Raw genomic sequence first — 16,669 nt, 5'->3', positions numbered from 1 at the left:
CTTCCAATGAAGAGAACTGAAAATGGTGAAATGGAAGCCATCTGTATATTTTTTAAACCCGTCCCAGACCCTGAAAAAAAAAAAAAATAAATAAATGAGGTAATCATTTCCTGTTGGGCTTTGGTCAGATAGCACACACCTAATTTCCAATCACCTTAGAAAGGTTCACACAGGTTCATGAGTGCTTTTTGTCCCTTATCTGAGCACCGATGGGTCGGGTGGACTGACACGAAGGCTTTTATCATATTTGGGTGTGCATGTGGTAGTTGTCTCTGTGCAGGCACCAGTGGGAGCCGATGGAGGCTGCTAAAAGCAGGGATGCATCGTGTCTAAACATGCACGAAGTGATTGAGTTTCTCTCTCCTTCCTTTAAGACGGAAGTGAAAAGACAGTGAATGATGCCGCTGGATGCACTTAAGGTTTTAGCTGCAGGCGTCGCAGCGACTGGCCAGATTTTATATGACACATGAAACGGCCTGCACGGTGCTTAAGACCCCGGCGGTAAACCAATCTGAGAGAGCTAGGGCAGAGTCCATCAGTGCACAGCCGCCCGCGTGTTTCACAAGAGGGACTTGGGAAAACTGCATCAATTAAAAGTTCATTAACGTTTGTGTGCAATGATGACATTTCATTTCTTCCACTCAAAACCTTGGATTCCAAGCAACGAAGCTTCTACAGATTAAAAATGCGTTACATTTTCTTGGATGCCCTGTAAGGTGTAGTGATGGAGCATGTGTTTGCTAATAAAAGAACACGGATATTAATGCTACACAGAAAATCATCAAAGCGCCATTTTATTAGCACTGTCTCTCTAATGTGCTTTTGCATGTGAATAGTAATGATTTGGATGCATTTCCAGCACTAATTCCTCAGCTAACGGATGGAAGAGAGAGGGGTGATCACCTGCTCCCTTTTTCTGACAAATCTGAGATCCTCAGTCAACAAAATGCCTTCTTCACGGCATGGGTGCTAAACTGCTGTTGACATCTTCTTTAATCTCTGACACAGAGCGAGAGGCAGGGAGCGAAGCAGTTAGTTTTCCAACATGTCTTTCTGAGTGTTTCAAGCCTACTATGGCACAAAAGAGTTATGGTGTTGTGATGGAGTACTAGTTGTTTATGCACTTTGAGGAAATGGGGTGATAGACTTACAATTCGGGGGAGAGAGGGAGAAAAAGAGCTAGAGAAATAGAATAGAGTGGCTCTGATTAAAAAACTAGTGAGCTGCCTACCTAGACAGCATAATTGGGTGATTATTCAATTAGGGGAACCTTTCTATCCACCAGTATGATTTCAAAGCAAAAGCAAACAATCATTCTAGTTTTAAAGAGTAGATTAGAACAGCTTTCAAACTTTTACTGTGTCTCTTCCCATAGTGAAAAATAAATATACTAAAATGTATTTGAAATACATTTTGTGACGAGAGGGGCGGGGCCGAGAGCCGTGGGAACGGAGCGAGGCCGGTGGAGTAATTGATAATGAGCGACACCTGCACCACTCACCGGTCTCGAGTCCCACGGAGGAGCTCCGGAAGGATAAATGGAGGAGTTACGACAGTGAAAGAGGAGAGAGGACCTGGACTTTCTCCTCCATTTTCCTGGACCTGGGACCTGGACTTTCTCGTAACTCCTCCATTTATCCTTCCGGAGCTCCTCCGTGGGACTCGAGACCGGTGAGTGGTGCAGGTGTCGCTCATTATCAATTACTCCACCGGCCTCGCTCCATTCCCACGGCTCTCGGCCCCGCCCCTCTCGTCACACATTTATTTCATGCTAAGTATACTACAAATACATTTACAAATGTATGTACTTAAAAATACCCTGCAATTGTACTGTACTAAACTGGTATACTTAAAGTCTGCTAAATTGGAACAACTAACTTTGTACTTAATGCACTTTAATTGTATGAAATTAGTGCTAAAGTAGTACTACTGCAAGTATACTTCAGGTACACTTGAAATATCTTGCATTTAAAGACCGATATTATTCAAAGATCATACAATCCTCATCAATAGTGACATTAAATCACATTTTAGGCTTAATATTAAGAAATGTATATTGTGCACAAGTAGTACACTCCAAATAAAGTTTCATTAGAATTTTTATATCAGTAAGTCTCGAGCAATATGTCAGTAAATATGTTAATGGACTTGAACTATACTTAGTATGAAATAAATGTATTTTAAATGTATTACTTTTTTTTTTACTAGGGTTCAATTACATATTCTCCCATCTTCCCCTCAAGTTTCTTTTTATTATCTAAAAAAATCAAGTGTTCCTACAAGCATCACTACAAGCTTAGTAGAAAATCCATCCAAAATGAAGGAGAGAAACATTCTTTATAAACGTGTATTTCAATAAATACAGCAAAACATGTATAAAATTAATTCAGTATAAACGAAAACAGATTTTTCAGTCAGTATTGAGTGTAATGATTTTCTGTGCTCAAAGTACAAAGTACTTTACAAAGTACATGTTAACGTCAACACTAACAATCAATAGTGAGTCAAGCCTCTTATGAACTGTTTGAGTGGCACAAATGAACGAAAGAACAAAAGAAAGAAAGAAAGAGTGCCTATTATACCCCACAGCATCAGTGACATCATGGCTAGTTTAAATAACCCTTGACATGTTGAACCTGTCATGAACTCCATTCTGCTCTACATTAGTAGAAAAAGTAGCTACACATATACATGAACTCTCCCTTTACCTTCAGCTAGAGCTTGTTTTGCAGCACTAAATGTGTTTTCATTCGCATTGCTTTCATAATGACATGTTGGTTTTGATCAGCCAAATCTAAGTCAGATGTAAAGAGAGAGAGAGACAAATAAATGAGCTCACAGTGCCTGGAGGTTTCGCACCAGCGGTTCAAAAATCAGGCCTGAGCACATGAAAACAAGCAAATGTGTTATAAACTAAATTAATCTCTTCCTTAAAGACAGAGCGATGCAATGCTTCCTCCAAATAAATCTTTGTGTCAGAGCTTTAAAGTGGCTTTACAGTGTTTAGCAAAGCTGTGCTGTGTTGTGCAACTGTTACATATAACTGTACTGAATTACCGCTCTTTATGCACATTCTGCCGCACAAAATGCATTGATTCAGAATTGTTAATTAAAGAATAATTGCTCTGATGACATCTCTGAAGTTTTGTTTAGGATATCATAAATAAGTAAATGAATTATTAGAAAAATAAAATGAATATAATTTGGAGTTGCCATAATAATTAAAAAGATTTTATTTTCATTACAGTAATCTAACCATTCTAACAGTGCCATTCTCTCAGGTGTTTAACTGGAATTCCCTGATGAACAAGACTAAGCAGACAGGCCCGGTCCTTAATGAAAATGCCAAGGTACTTAGAAGCGATAAATTAATATTCACATGCAGGAAATGCCCTGTGGGTACCTGTCCATCATTTTGGCTTTTATCCACCTTCAACAGGGGTAATGATGCCTCAATGATTCCAAGAAGTCAATACAATTGAATATTTAAAAGTAATCTCACATGTGTCTCTTCTAGTCTTCAACAGTGTCTCAAACTGTGCTCAGATTTTGCCCAAATACCAAAGTCAACGATCAAAAGTGAAGAACAAACTTTTCTCCTCCAGTGGCTCAATGTCTGAGCAGTCTTACCCCTCTCTCTTGAGCGAGTGGCTGATGTACAGGCCGTTGGTGGATCCATGCTGGTTGTGGTTTTTGGGGGGAACGGGGCAGGGGGATGACAGGTCCAGACCCCGGTGACCGTTATTGGTCGCGCTGTTCTCTTCCTTCACATAGCTGTTTGTCACCTCCTTCCACAGCTGCTGCAGTTCGGCTGGAATCATGCCTGCCACAAACAAATTGGATAATTAAATCAATTAACAGCTAATCTGGTTCTACTCATGGCATAATTAAATAAAAAACAAGGGCTCAGTAAACAAAAGGGGGGCATTAATTATTCCACTACAGGCTGATATGCGGCGCCTGCCCTCTCGCTCTGCCATTCTCTCTCACGCTCGCTCTTTTTCCCCTACGTGCTATGCAAAGCGTGTTTGTGTACAAAAATACCCTGGCATTCACGCACATTTCATGCTTGAAGTAAATAATTAGCATACAGACAAGGCATGAAATCTGAATAATCACCATTATTTCTCTGACAAGGAAGTCAGCCAGCTCTTTCTCACACACACACAAAACAAGACCACAAAAACATCCCTCTCTGCAAGAGAGACAGAGAGGGAGAAAGTGAAAGAACGAACAAGCCCCCAGGGTAATACTCTCGAAAGCATGTTAATGTGCAAAATGCTTAAAGTTTTGCACCGCCTCCAATTGACACAGACGACTTAAACCTCATTTAACAAGTCAAGCACACTGCAGCTCATGCGTCCTTTGAAAAAAAGAGAGAAGATAAGTGGGAAGAAAAATTGCTTGAAGACAAGATGTTGCCTCAATTCTGTGACAGACGCACACAAACACTTACATGCACACCCACATACGTCACGTGTTTCATCTAGCTGACTCTAAGACTAGCACTACCAGGATGAGAATTAGAAGAGCTAACAATGAAATTAGCCTACTTGAGCAGCCATGTTCTTAAAGAACCTCCATCATATTCAGAAGCATTTGAATTTATTTAAATATTATGACATGATGCTATGCATGTAATACTTTGGGGTCAGTAAGATTTGTTAACGTTTTGAAAGAAGTCTCTTATGCTCACCAGGGCTGCGTTTATTTGATCAAAAATAATATCAAATTGTGATATAGGGAAAATCTGAACTTTCAGCAGTCATTACTCCAGTAATGAAATCTTCAGAAATCATTCTAAGATGCTGATTTGGTGTTTAAGAAACATTTCTTATTATCAATGTTGAAAACAGTTGTGCTGCTTAATATTTTTTGTGGAAACTGTGATACTTTTTTTCAGGATTCTTTGATGACTTGAAAGTTCAAAAAACAGCATTTATTTGAAACAGACACTTTACTGTCACTTATGATCAATTGAATGTGTCCTTGCTGAATAAAAGTATGAATTTCTTTGACTAAAAGACTAAAATGTTAAGTGACCCCCAAACATTTGAGCAGTACTGTATAATATAAAGATATATACACAAATACATGCATTTGGACAAATCTAAAAAAGATGAATGTTGCCTTTAGCAATAGCGCATAAGAATGGAGCTCTGAATGGAACGCACCCACTGTGTGACTTTACAAAGTTCTTTGTATGTTCTGTGAAATTAAACGGGAAGGGGCTGTTTTGGGTGGTGGGGGATCAATCGCTTAACATCACAATTAAATCAATTTTCGAAATGTGCGAAAGCAAATGGAGAGCAATTTTTGTCTTGGTTATCTTCATTCGTCTCCTTGTTTTCCCTCCCCCCCTCGCTCTCTCATACTCTCTCCTTCATAATAATTCTCTTTACAGATACCAGAAGTGGCCTCTTTCAAGCGCTCCGGCATAATACATTTGTGCAAGAATCGCTTAGTCTTAATTTATTCCTGTTGTGACAAAATAACGGCGAGGTGAAGATCTCAATACGATCAGCAGAAAATATTTTTAATTTGATAAGCTACTAAAGATTTTAATTATGCCAGTAATGGAGAACAGTAAGCTAATGAGGCGGCTAAGACTCCAGAGAGAGAGAGACAAAGAGACAGAGCGAGAGAGACTAAAAACTGTGAAATGAGTCTGGTAGGACTGCCATAAATTCACACAAGATCGTTTGCATATAAAAGAGCCAGCGGAAATTATTGCAGGACGAATCAATAACCTTCCCATGTGCCACGTTGCTTCCTTGGGCTTTTTTGTACCGTCTTGCAGTGTTTTTAACATCCTCATGAAACTCTGATGGCGATGTCCAAAGATATCGCCCCGATTGTTTTTTGTCTTTGCTGTTGTCATTGTGAGGGAGGAAAAACTTGTCCGTGTGGATTCAAGAAGGTCACACGCTGGTGATTGTTTTTGGGTTTGGACATAGAGGGGAACAATCATTTTCCCCCCACTTGGAGTGCAGTGACAGTGTGCGATGTATTTTTAGCCGACGTGTTTGACAGGGCGGCCCACTCTCCCTCAATTACCCACAAGTCCAGGTGACCCCGACACCACTGTTTACTGAAATGAATCCAAGCCAGAGGGAGGAGGGGGAGCTGATGAGTGGGCTAACAGAGTGGTACAAAGCTGTGTTGTTGTGTCTGACACCCCCCCATAAACCTTTTTCCTCTGCAGGTCTGTATCTCGCTCTAAGTCTTGGTTTCCATCCCCCGTCTCTCTCTTTCCCACAGATGTATCTCTCAAAATCTATCCTGCATATATCTTCACATGACCTCTCAACCAATCTGGCAAACGTCACAGCATTATCGTCATTTAGTAGCAGATGATGGATGTGACGTTTCGCAGATAACACATGGCATTAAAACAGTTCTTTGTCCTTAAATCCGTCTTGCAAACTCCAGATCGCTTTAACAGCCCTAAAGTCATTTTTCAGCGGCGCACATCCTCTCATTAAAAGCCAAAGATACACACTTGCGCTTTTAAAAAATGGATGTCATTGAAACGTTTGACTGATCGCCGGCGAAGCAACTCAATTTTTACCGCAGCAGGTAGCGGCGACACCCAGACAGGGGCCCCGAACTCCTGCTTCAACCTTTTCCTGTCCTTGTACCCCGGTATCCTGGTGACCGTGTTCGAGCAAGCGGAAAGTTGATTTAAGGTTCACAACCACATTAGTTGTGGCCCATCAGCAGCCTGATAAAAAATGCCGTCGCGCGCAGGGACCGTGGAAAGCAGCCTCGTCTTCCTCGACGAGACCGCCGCCGCGCCACTGGGGGCAAACTGACACTACTATTAGTTTATTGTTCTGTGAGGCAGTGATCTTCTCTCCCTTCTGTTAAAGGGGTTATGATCACCAGGGCCTTTGATATGCAGCCCTTAGGCCTAAAATATGTTCCTCCCTAATGCTACAGAAGCTATTAAACAGTGCCGTACTGCCAGCCGATCAATCACTGCCAGCGAAGCCGGACGAGGGGCCGGAGTCCCCTGATGGGTCCGCGCGCACATCGCGCTTCATGCCTGGTCACATTCACTGCTTTCATATTAGTGGCAAATTTGTCTTGTCAGTGTCCTGTGGCCCTTGACTGGACAACTTAACTAATGTGCGGCTGGGAATGAGAATGAACTCTAGAACTAGAGGGATTCATAACGTGTGTGTAGGAAGGCACAGATTTAGATGAGTGGGCTAATAGTGTGGAAGATGAGGGACAAACACACATGCGGCAGCCACGTCAATGCAGACGACCAGGCCTCTTCTGCCTAATTAAATTCTGTTAACAAAAAATTGAGTTCTTCACAAGTGTAATTTACTCAAGAAAATGTCAGATATTAATTCGACGCATTACAGAATTTTTATTTTTCCACCAAATTTCAGCAAAATGCTCAAAAGGTAAATGACAGTGATAAAAAAATTAAATAAAATAAAAAGTTGTAAAAAAAGTGTAAAATTTGAAATTAAATAATTATAAAATAATTAACAAGTTACTAAAAATACTTTTTTTTGTTACATATAAGTCTCAAAAAACACAAAAAATAAGCTTTTTTTTGTCCCAACTATCATAGGATCCAGAGTGACACCTGTATTTAATTCACACTCAGAATGATCAGAATGACTATTTAGAGGATTCACACCATATTTAAATATGGTTGTTACTCCCAAAAGTTTGCATTGTGTACGTGGCACAAGAGAAATGGTTTAACTCTACCAAATACGCCATCTGTCTGCAATTCATTAATATCATCTGTTCTGTTTATTTTCTCACTCTATTACTCAAACGGCTAAGTCCACTGTTTTTTTTTCTTACTGGACCCAGTTTATGATTTTTATCTCCTCCAACACATTGCTACAATTCATAGCAGACTTCAGTTGACCCTCTCCAAAACATTAACGTCAAAAAGTCCAAAAAGTGATCCAACCTCGAATACAACGATCTAAAACACATTGTTTTGATTGAAGTCTCAGTTGTCTGCACCGTGCCAGAGAGCTAGCTTGCATACTTGTAAAAACAGTCTTTTAAATCTAGTAGAAAATGACTGGATGTGCCTGTACATTAAATGTAAAGCTGTGATGTAAAAAGATTTTATTCAAACATCAAAGCCAGAGGGTCTAATAAATAAGCCCATTTCAGCCCATGTCGCTGGCTGAGTAATCTTCCTTAGTAGCTTGCCCAAGCACATAATCACCACGCACACATGAGAAGGTAATATAAGTTATCACACCAATGCTAACTACTTAGTTAACTACTGAATGTTGTAGATTACATCTTGCGAATGGAAAACTGGGCTGCTGGAGCATGAAAGAATGCAGTGGAGTGTGAAAGAAAAAAAAGGTCATCAATAACTTTTAACAGTGAAGCAGAAAATGAGCAGGAGACACACACACACACACACACACACACACACACACACACACACACACACAATGACAAGTGTTTTAATCAGGGTATGAAATTACCCCCCATTCCAGCCAAATTTGGGCCCAAATTTACCAGCCACTGTGCCAGGCGACATCTCAGACTGACATTTGACAAGAAATGGCACTGCTTAAACACAAAGATGTGCATTTGAAAAAAACTAATTTGATTCTAGTGATGAATAAAGAAAATAAAAGCCTAAATTGAGTCCAAAAATAAATTAAAATGCAAGAGTGGCTAATAAAATAAGTTTATTTTCTACTCTGTTTCCTAGCACTTAACCACCAATAAGATTCAAGGAATCCTAAAACTATTTACCCAATCAGGCATATCCACTATCTTGGACTAATATTAGACAACCAGGTTCTAAACTAGGAAATAATCTACACTGCCAAGCACGCTTATATATGCATACAATATCTCATGTGTTCTGCAGTAGAAAATCAGCACGTGTCCTGTCCCGTTTTTCATTACTGTCCTCTGATTGGGCTTGGCATGCTTGCAATGTTCCCTGGGTAACGACTGCTCTGAGATGTCATTCAATCACTTTTTGGAGAAAAAAAAAAAAATTATTTGCTAAGATGGCCTCCTGTCTGACACTAGCCTGTGGCTTCGCATCGTAAAGCATTGCCTCGCCCAGCCCCAGGGCAACGTGGGTATGTGGAGTGGCTCAGCTTTCCGACTATGCCCTGATCAAACAATAACAAGACTGAACAAACACAGTTTGTACTTGCGTGTTACCCAAGCACCCACTCCCCAGCCTTTATACGGCCTTATCTTGTTATGGGCTTGTTTATCTTAGCCTGGAGAGAGTACAGTCAGCTTTCGAAAGAAACAAAAACAAAACCGGTATGAATGCAGTCTTTGTCATTCTGTTGCTGCTCCTTAAGTAAATATGACAAGGAAAATAAAGCAACACACCTCCTGGAAAAACACCTTTTTGACTCACTGACTGCTTGTGAAGTGATTAATCTTTGACTAGTTTAGTGGGTTGAAGTTAGAAAACAATGGTGCTAGTATGTTTAGGGCTGAAGGGGAGCCAACATAAGACAATAGAGTTAAAAGAGAGAAATACTGTATGCATATCCATATGTGATGGACGTGTGGAAATGTAGGAGACATTTTCTGGTTCTAAAAGAAAAAAGCAACAGAAACTATAATGTAGAAAGCACATAAAAGCCTATTCTCACCAAGCACAATATTTCCCCTAATTTTGCACGCATCTGTAAAATGTTCAAAAATCAACACTAAGTGCAAAACTTTGTTTAAAAAAAAAAAGAAATTGCTCTCAGTGTGAAAATCCTCTTAAGGGGAGATGGATGTGTCTGTGCTTACCCTGAGTGAGGGAGTGCAGGGGCAGAGTCTGGTTGGGCTGAATGGACAGCAGCCCTTGTCTCTGCAGGCTCAGGAGATGCTGCTGCTGGAGCTGCTGAACCTGGAGCAGCTGTTGCTGGAACGCCAACTGCTGCGCAGACACCTGCCGAGGGATACGGAGAGAGGATGAGAGGTCTACATATCATCCGCACACTCACAAACAATTATGTCAACACGTGCACAAACATACTTATTCACTCTGGGCTGCTAAACACACACACACACACACACACGCACGCACGCACGCGCACACACACATATATATATACAAAAAGGCATGGACAGGTACATTCCCACATTCGAGTCACCTCTTAATTAACGAGGCTCATGTCAGAGTCAGGGAGGCTCATGACAAATAATTAAATGTTGTTAATCATTCCTAATAAGAGCCACAGGATTTTAATTATGGCCATTCATAACTCCGCAAACAACCTGTGACTGAAAAGAGCTCTGTAATATTCAGCAGCGTGTAAGTGCAAAGCCAACCAATTGTTTCCTTTGGATAAATCAGGACTGTGAAGTAACAGAGTAACCATGCAATAGGAGGAGAGCTGAGCAGTGTGTGTTAATTTTATATATTTTGTGATACATTTTTTTTTATTATATTGCATAAAGTCATTTCTAAGACAGAGAAAATTACACTTTCATTCAAGGCTATGATTTTTTTTCTTTATAATTTAAAGTGTGCACATCAAGATATGTATGCATAAAATAAACAGGGTCAAATTTGATTTAATGTCTTGAACTGTTAAAAAATTTAACACTTTACAATAAGGTTCAGCACTGACGTTTTACATATTAATATTTATTTCATTTTCATAACATATTTTTAATGTTTTTCAAAAATATATTTCATTTTTGGAATTCATTAATGCACGCATTAGGCATAGTAAATGTTAATGCCTTAACGCGTGAGATTCCTTAAGCATGCTTTTTAACACATTTATTGAATTTGACATTATAACAGTTTCTTTATGTAATTTATCTAGTTGGAATGTTTAACAATTGATTGAACTAACTGATTTTTGAATCATGACATGCATTGCAATGTATATCATATCACTGAGGGAGTTTGTGTTAAGTGTCTTCTTTTGGAGAAAGACGGTAATATATCACTTACTCACATCTGGACAGATGGAATGGAGTTTCGAGAAAAAGGAAAGTGGAATATGACTGGAAATTTTGAGAGGAAGAAGGGGGAGAGTTAGTAAAAGTGGAAGGGAAATAGGGGAGAAGAGGGTGTTGAAAGACTGAAGAAGAGGGAGGAATGGGCGAACGAACTGTTGTGTTGTCAGAACGATAAATTGGAGGAAATTATCTAACATCCCCAATCACCTCTCAGTCAAAACAAATGGACGATGTGTTGGAGATACAGGGCTATTGAACCCTTCTGTTGACCTCTTTCAATGCTAATACTGCTGTTTATGACCTCCTCGATGCATTATAACAATGGCTAAACATCTGCCATAATCACGGCACGGTTCCTCTGAAGGTTTCTGAGGGCCAGAGGTAAAATAAATGGACCCCAAGGGTCACGTGTTTGTGTGTGCGCATGTTTGTTGGTACATTAAAGCTGCCAAGCTGTGTGCCGCACCCTCTTCCCAAACACAGGATGCTTCACTTTGTGTTTACTTCTCCAAACAGAAGGCGCACAAAAAAGGTCCCGCAGCACAGCCGTGAACAGGTCAACCTTTAGACCCAGAACAGATCTGAAACAGCCTGATAAAGTGCTCGCTCTCTTTTTTTCCTCTCTCATTCATGGTCCACCCATCCTCATCTGCCTGTCAAAGGTCTGTTTATTTTTCTCTCTCTTTCTCCCTGCTCTAACCCTGATCACGAGGCTTTGGACATACAAATGCTTTATTGTCAATGGTTAGCGCAGTGGTAGTGCAACATATGCATGCTGTGGTGCTCCCACAGAGAAGCAGTTTCAGTTCCAGGTCATGTCCTGATCACATTACCCTTGTCTTCTCTTTCATTATCAGGACAATTAAAAGCAAAAAGTCCATGAAAATTGACAGAAAACACCATGCTGACTTTTCTGTAAAATACTGTTTTCAAATAAAATAATGTAAGAGATATCATCTACCTTTAACTTTAAAAGGCTCAAAACTACATGACACAAAATTAAAAACTATTTTAATTGATTTCATTTGGGATTTGATTGGACTGTATTAGAGTATTAGTTTGTGATACAAATTGCATGTTAATAAATTGAACTGCATTATAAAGTGTGTTTATTTTCATCTGTATATCCCCATGAAGGAAAGCCTGGGCCACTCTAGATCTTTCTTGGCACACAAGTGCTAACCTAAGTGTTAACACCGGCCCGGCTTGCGAACGGGAGGTTAACTCGGAGTGGCACGCGAGAGAGGCAAGAACAGAGAGGTTGACAACATGATCCAGACTGACGCTGGCAGGCCCTTTTATTGTCTCTTCTCCAATCCAAAGTTAAAAATCTTTGAAAACCTAAGAAAGTTTGTTGTCTTTTAAATAAAAGAGGCACAAAGCAGCAGCGAGGGGTTATTGTCTGACCCCCGTGGGGGAAGTCGCAGCAACAATTCGTATTCCATCTTTTGATGACTGCACGAGAGAAAGCCGAAGGAGGGGGAGAAAGGGAGCATGCGCGAGAGAGAGAAAAACACGCGCAGACAGAGGAGAGCCTCTTGAGGGCTGCATCAAATTCCTGTGATCATACATAATACTCTTTAAAATGGTGTTTTTCTTTCTGTTCATCACGTTCCATTCAGCTGATCAATTGTTTCTTCTTTTGACGGTGCCACCCTTCCTCTTTCAACCCCCCTCCCATTTTAAAGTCCCCTTCCCCTCGTCTGTCCTTCTGACATGAGAGAGAGGGAAAAAGAGAGATAGAAAGAGAGTAAGAGTGACAGCTTCTGTCAGAGGCAAGAGAAACAGTCCTGTCTCATTGATTTATGGATGCAACGCACCACAACTTGTCCAAACTGAAGCCCCCAGTTCATTAATTAGCGAGCTGGGGGACTTTGAAGTAAGCATGTGAGAACATGTGTATGCGTATGTGTGTGTGTTTTATAAAGTTCGCCTTCATTTATACGCTCTCTCTCCTGTTACAGAATGAAGCTCTCGGTGGGGAAGTTAAAAAGTGAAACTCTGATTGTCTTTGAACTGCTTTTGACCGCGCAATAATCGCTTCTTTTGTCCAGAGCACTGCCATATCCTGCTGTCATTAGAGCAGCCAGAAACACAGCTGGTGATACAGCCTTAAAATGAAAGACAAAGAGGTAGAACACTTCAGATATACTACAACTGTGCCGTATTTCTGTCAATGGGGAAACCTCATGTACCATTCAATCTGGTCATATTGTACACAAATATAAATACACAGAGTGCTCATAAAAGGATATATACAGATTCTGCGCACCGATTTCTTGTGGAATCACAAATATTTGTTTATTAAATATTTTGGCAAATAAGACTGTACTTTTAGATTGATTAAATACATTTTACTGTGACAAAACTACACAGATTTTCCCACCAAATACATACTCAATTGATGCTTAAAGGGGTTATAGGATGCTACATGCACTTTTACAAGTTATTTGAACTGAAATGTTTGTTGGCAGTGTGTGTACACAAACACCCTAAAACACTATGTTACAGACTTTTCATTAAGAATCTAAAGAATCATATCAACTTGTGGAAAATGGGCATCCTATGACCCCTTTAACATGGAATGTGACAATCAGTTGAAACATATACTACTCTTCACAAAAGTTTTGGTCAGGGAGATTTTTTTTAAAACAATCAATACTTTTATACAGCAAGTGTGCATTAAACTGATACGGTTACAGTAAAGACTTTTTCCATTTCAAAAAATCTGTTCTTTTGAACTCCTTAAATTTTTTTTTAATGATTTCTGAAGGATCATGTGATATTAAAGACTGGAATAATGACTGCTGAAAATTCAGCTTTGCCATCACAGGAATAAATTACATTTTAAAATTGTAATAATATTTCATAATATCACTGCTTTTACTGTAATTTTGATTTTTTTATCAAATAAATGCTGCCATGGCAACCGTAAGTACGGAAGAGGATTAGGGACAAACAATAATAAAAAAAAATAAAACCATCTTGAGATTAAAGTCATTATAATGCGAAATTGAACTTGTTAAATTTTGAGAAAAATGTCGAAATAAAATGTTGAGAATAAACTCATTAAATATCGAGAATAAAGTCGTCGTGTTTTGAGAAAAAACTCTCTAAATTTCGAGAAAAAAGTCGAAATAAAATACTGAGAATAAACACAGTCGTGTCATGTTCATTTTATCTCATTGGACAGTGTTGATCAGCATTCGCAGTGGCGCAGGTCGTAGTGAGCAATGCTCGTGGATGAAGCCTATGCTGCTGACCAGAGTTCGAATCTGCCTTTTATGAAGTCGCTCTTCTTTTTTTTTTCATCACATATCACATCGGAAAAGTGGAAATCAATTGCCTAACGAGTGTTTAATAATGATGTATTAATTGGGTAGGTTTAGGGGTTAGTAGGCTATAGGGAAGGCTTGTTAACAGTAAGGCAGCGTCTATTTAATAATTTAAATAAATAAAATCATTTACACTCAATGTTATTATTGCATCCTGTTAATGTACAACAATACTGAGGTGCAAATAGTATCTGTCTCTATTTATAAGTATAAACAGCATCTAATTACTATTTACACTTATTGCAAAGATCTGCTACTGTTACATAGCGTAAATAGAATCACTATTTTCACTTAGTGTAAATAGCACATCACTAAAAATGCTGCTGTTGTCACAGAGTAAATAGAATATATCACTATTTTCACTTAATGTAAATAGCATCCGATGTGATATGTGATGAAAAAAGGAAGAAGAGCGAGTTTGGCAAAAGGCGGAAACAAACTCTGGTCGACCACATACGCGAGCATTACTCTCTACGACCTGCGCCACTGCAAAGTTGAGTAACACTGTCCAATGAGATAAAATGAACATGACACGAATGTGTTTATTCTCAGCATTTTATTTCGACTTTATTGTCGTAATTTAATGAGTTTATTCTCAACATTTAATTAAGTTATTTTTTTTTCTCGAAACAACAACTTTTTTCTCGCAATTTAATGAGTTTATTCTCAACATTTTATTTTGACATTTTTCCTGAAACTTAACAAGTTTAATCTCGCATTATAATGACAAACTCTGGTCGACCACATACGCGAGCATTACTCTCTACGACCTGCGCCACTGCAAAGTTGAGTAACACTGTCCAATGAGATAAAATGAACATGACACGAATGTGTTTATTCTCAGCATTTTATTTCGACTTTATTGTCGTAATTTAATGAGTTTATTCTCAACATTTAATTAAGTTATTTTTTTTTCTCGAAACAACAACTTTTTTCTCGCAATTTAATGAGTTTATTCTCAACATTTTATTTTGACATTTTTCCTGAAACTTAACAAGTTTAATCTCGCATTATAAAGACTTTAATCTCGAGATGTTTTTTTTTTTTTTTTTTAATTGCTTGGCCCTAATCCTCTTCCACATGACTTCCTTCCAAAAGAAGGAAAACATTTATTTTGGAAAAAGTAGATTATATTGGAGGGGCAACATCACAGAAATACATTTTTATCTCACAACTGTTAAAGAAAAAGATTATTGCTGGTGTAGAAATAGAAGAGCGGGAAAGGGTTCTTCCCATTGTTAAAACTCAAAATAAGATGACACAGAGGTGCTGGAATGGTTTAGCTTTTGTACTTCTGCTGGTGGGAAACAGCTGCTGGATGCACTGGGGGCAGGTAATGAACACCAGGGCTGAGCGTATGTGTAAAGTAATACAGTCAGCATACCTCTTTACTCTGCTGTTTGTTGCCATGCTGCTGCTGGATGAGCTGAAGGTGGAGTTGTTCTTGCTGTTTCTTGTAGAACTCCTGGAGTTGCTGCTGCAAAATCACAGAGTCATAAACTAAAGACACCTCTTCAGTACTTCTGTTATGTTTTATTATTTCCCCCCACACTGATCCTTAGAATTAAGACATTTTGCCACAGTACATTACCTAAATTCTTCTATATTAAATATGTGGCATAATAATACTTATACATTTATTTCTAAACCGGTTTGAATACGAACAGAAGTTTTGCACTGTGAACATCTGCAAGTTTGTCTATAGATCCCTCACTCTCATTTCAAAACCAAAAATTTCCTGAGAATCAGGAACAACCTACAGTCAGAGTTCATAATCAGAATGTGTGGAATTCTTTGAGTCATGTGTCACAGATTTACCATAGAATTGTACAAGTTGTTTCATTAGAATATTTTTAATTCTTGTAATACAAGAAAAAAATGTTGGCCTATTTGTTGGTCATATAGACTGAGCAACAGTTAAAACAGATGAAAGAGAGGGATGTACTGTATGCTCAATGCAATGAAAAAGAAATGAACTGTTTGTAGGGCATGCTTTTGGCAATTAAATACTTGTAATGATAAATAATAGTTCTAGCTCTAAAATCTGATTTCCAGCTGAAATATGCACGTCATGTTAGTACTAACTAGACAAGATGCACAGACTATATTTACATGTTGTATTATTTTATTATTGTGATAATAATAACAGTACAAAACGTCTCGGTTACGTATGTAACCCTCGTTCCCTGAAGGAGGGAACGGAGACGTCACGTCGGCTGACCGACGAAATTGGGATCTCGCTTAGAGAGACCAATCCACTTCGAGTGTAAACTAAACGAGCCAATGCACATTGGCATAAGATTATTGCATCCAGCTGCTGCTGATCACAGCGTGAGTATAAGTAGGCAGCAGATGCAACGCATATTCAGGTTTTCGCTGAGGAGCCGAGC

General features: G+C 39.1%; 1 protein-coding gene across 9 annotated transcripts in view; it reads right to left on the bottom strand.

The window, feature by feature from the left end:
- LOC107680700 (forkhead box protein P1-B-like) overlaps positions 1-16,669 on the bottom strand; it is a 220,939-nt gene that overhangs the window by 32,674 nt on the left and 171,596 nt on the right. For 8 of the 9 annotated variants that reach the window (XM_016476714.1, XM_016476713.1, XM_016476716.1 and 5 more), the window contains 3 exons: positions 15,664-15,756; positions 9,778-9,919; positions 3,631-3,823 (listed from right to left, as the gene is read on the bottom strand). In XM_016476714.1, the coding sequence (XP_016332200.1) occupies positions 3,631-3,823; positions 9,778-9,919; positions 15,664-15,756 (428 nt within the window). The remainder of the gene's footprint in view (positions 1-3,630; positions 3,824-9,777; positions 9,920-15,663; positions 15,757-16,669) is intronic. The other variant, XM_016476722.1, reaches the window with a different exon arrangement.

The sequence above is a fragment of the Sinocyclocheilus anshuiensis genome, unplaced genomic scaffold (genome assembly GCF_001515605.1).
Source record: "Sinocyclocheilus anshuiensis isolate Anshui unplaced genomic scaffold, SAMN03320099.WGS_v1.1 scaffold396, whole genome shotgun sequence".
NCBI classification, from domain to species: domain Eukaryota; kingdom Metazoa; phylum Chordata; class Actinopteri; order Cypriniformes; family Cyprinidae; genus Sinocyclocheilus; species Sinocyclocheilus anshuiensis.
This window is presented reverse-complemented; position numbering and strand designations above follow the sequence as displayed.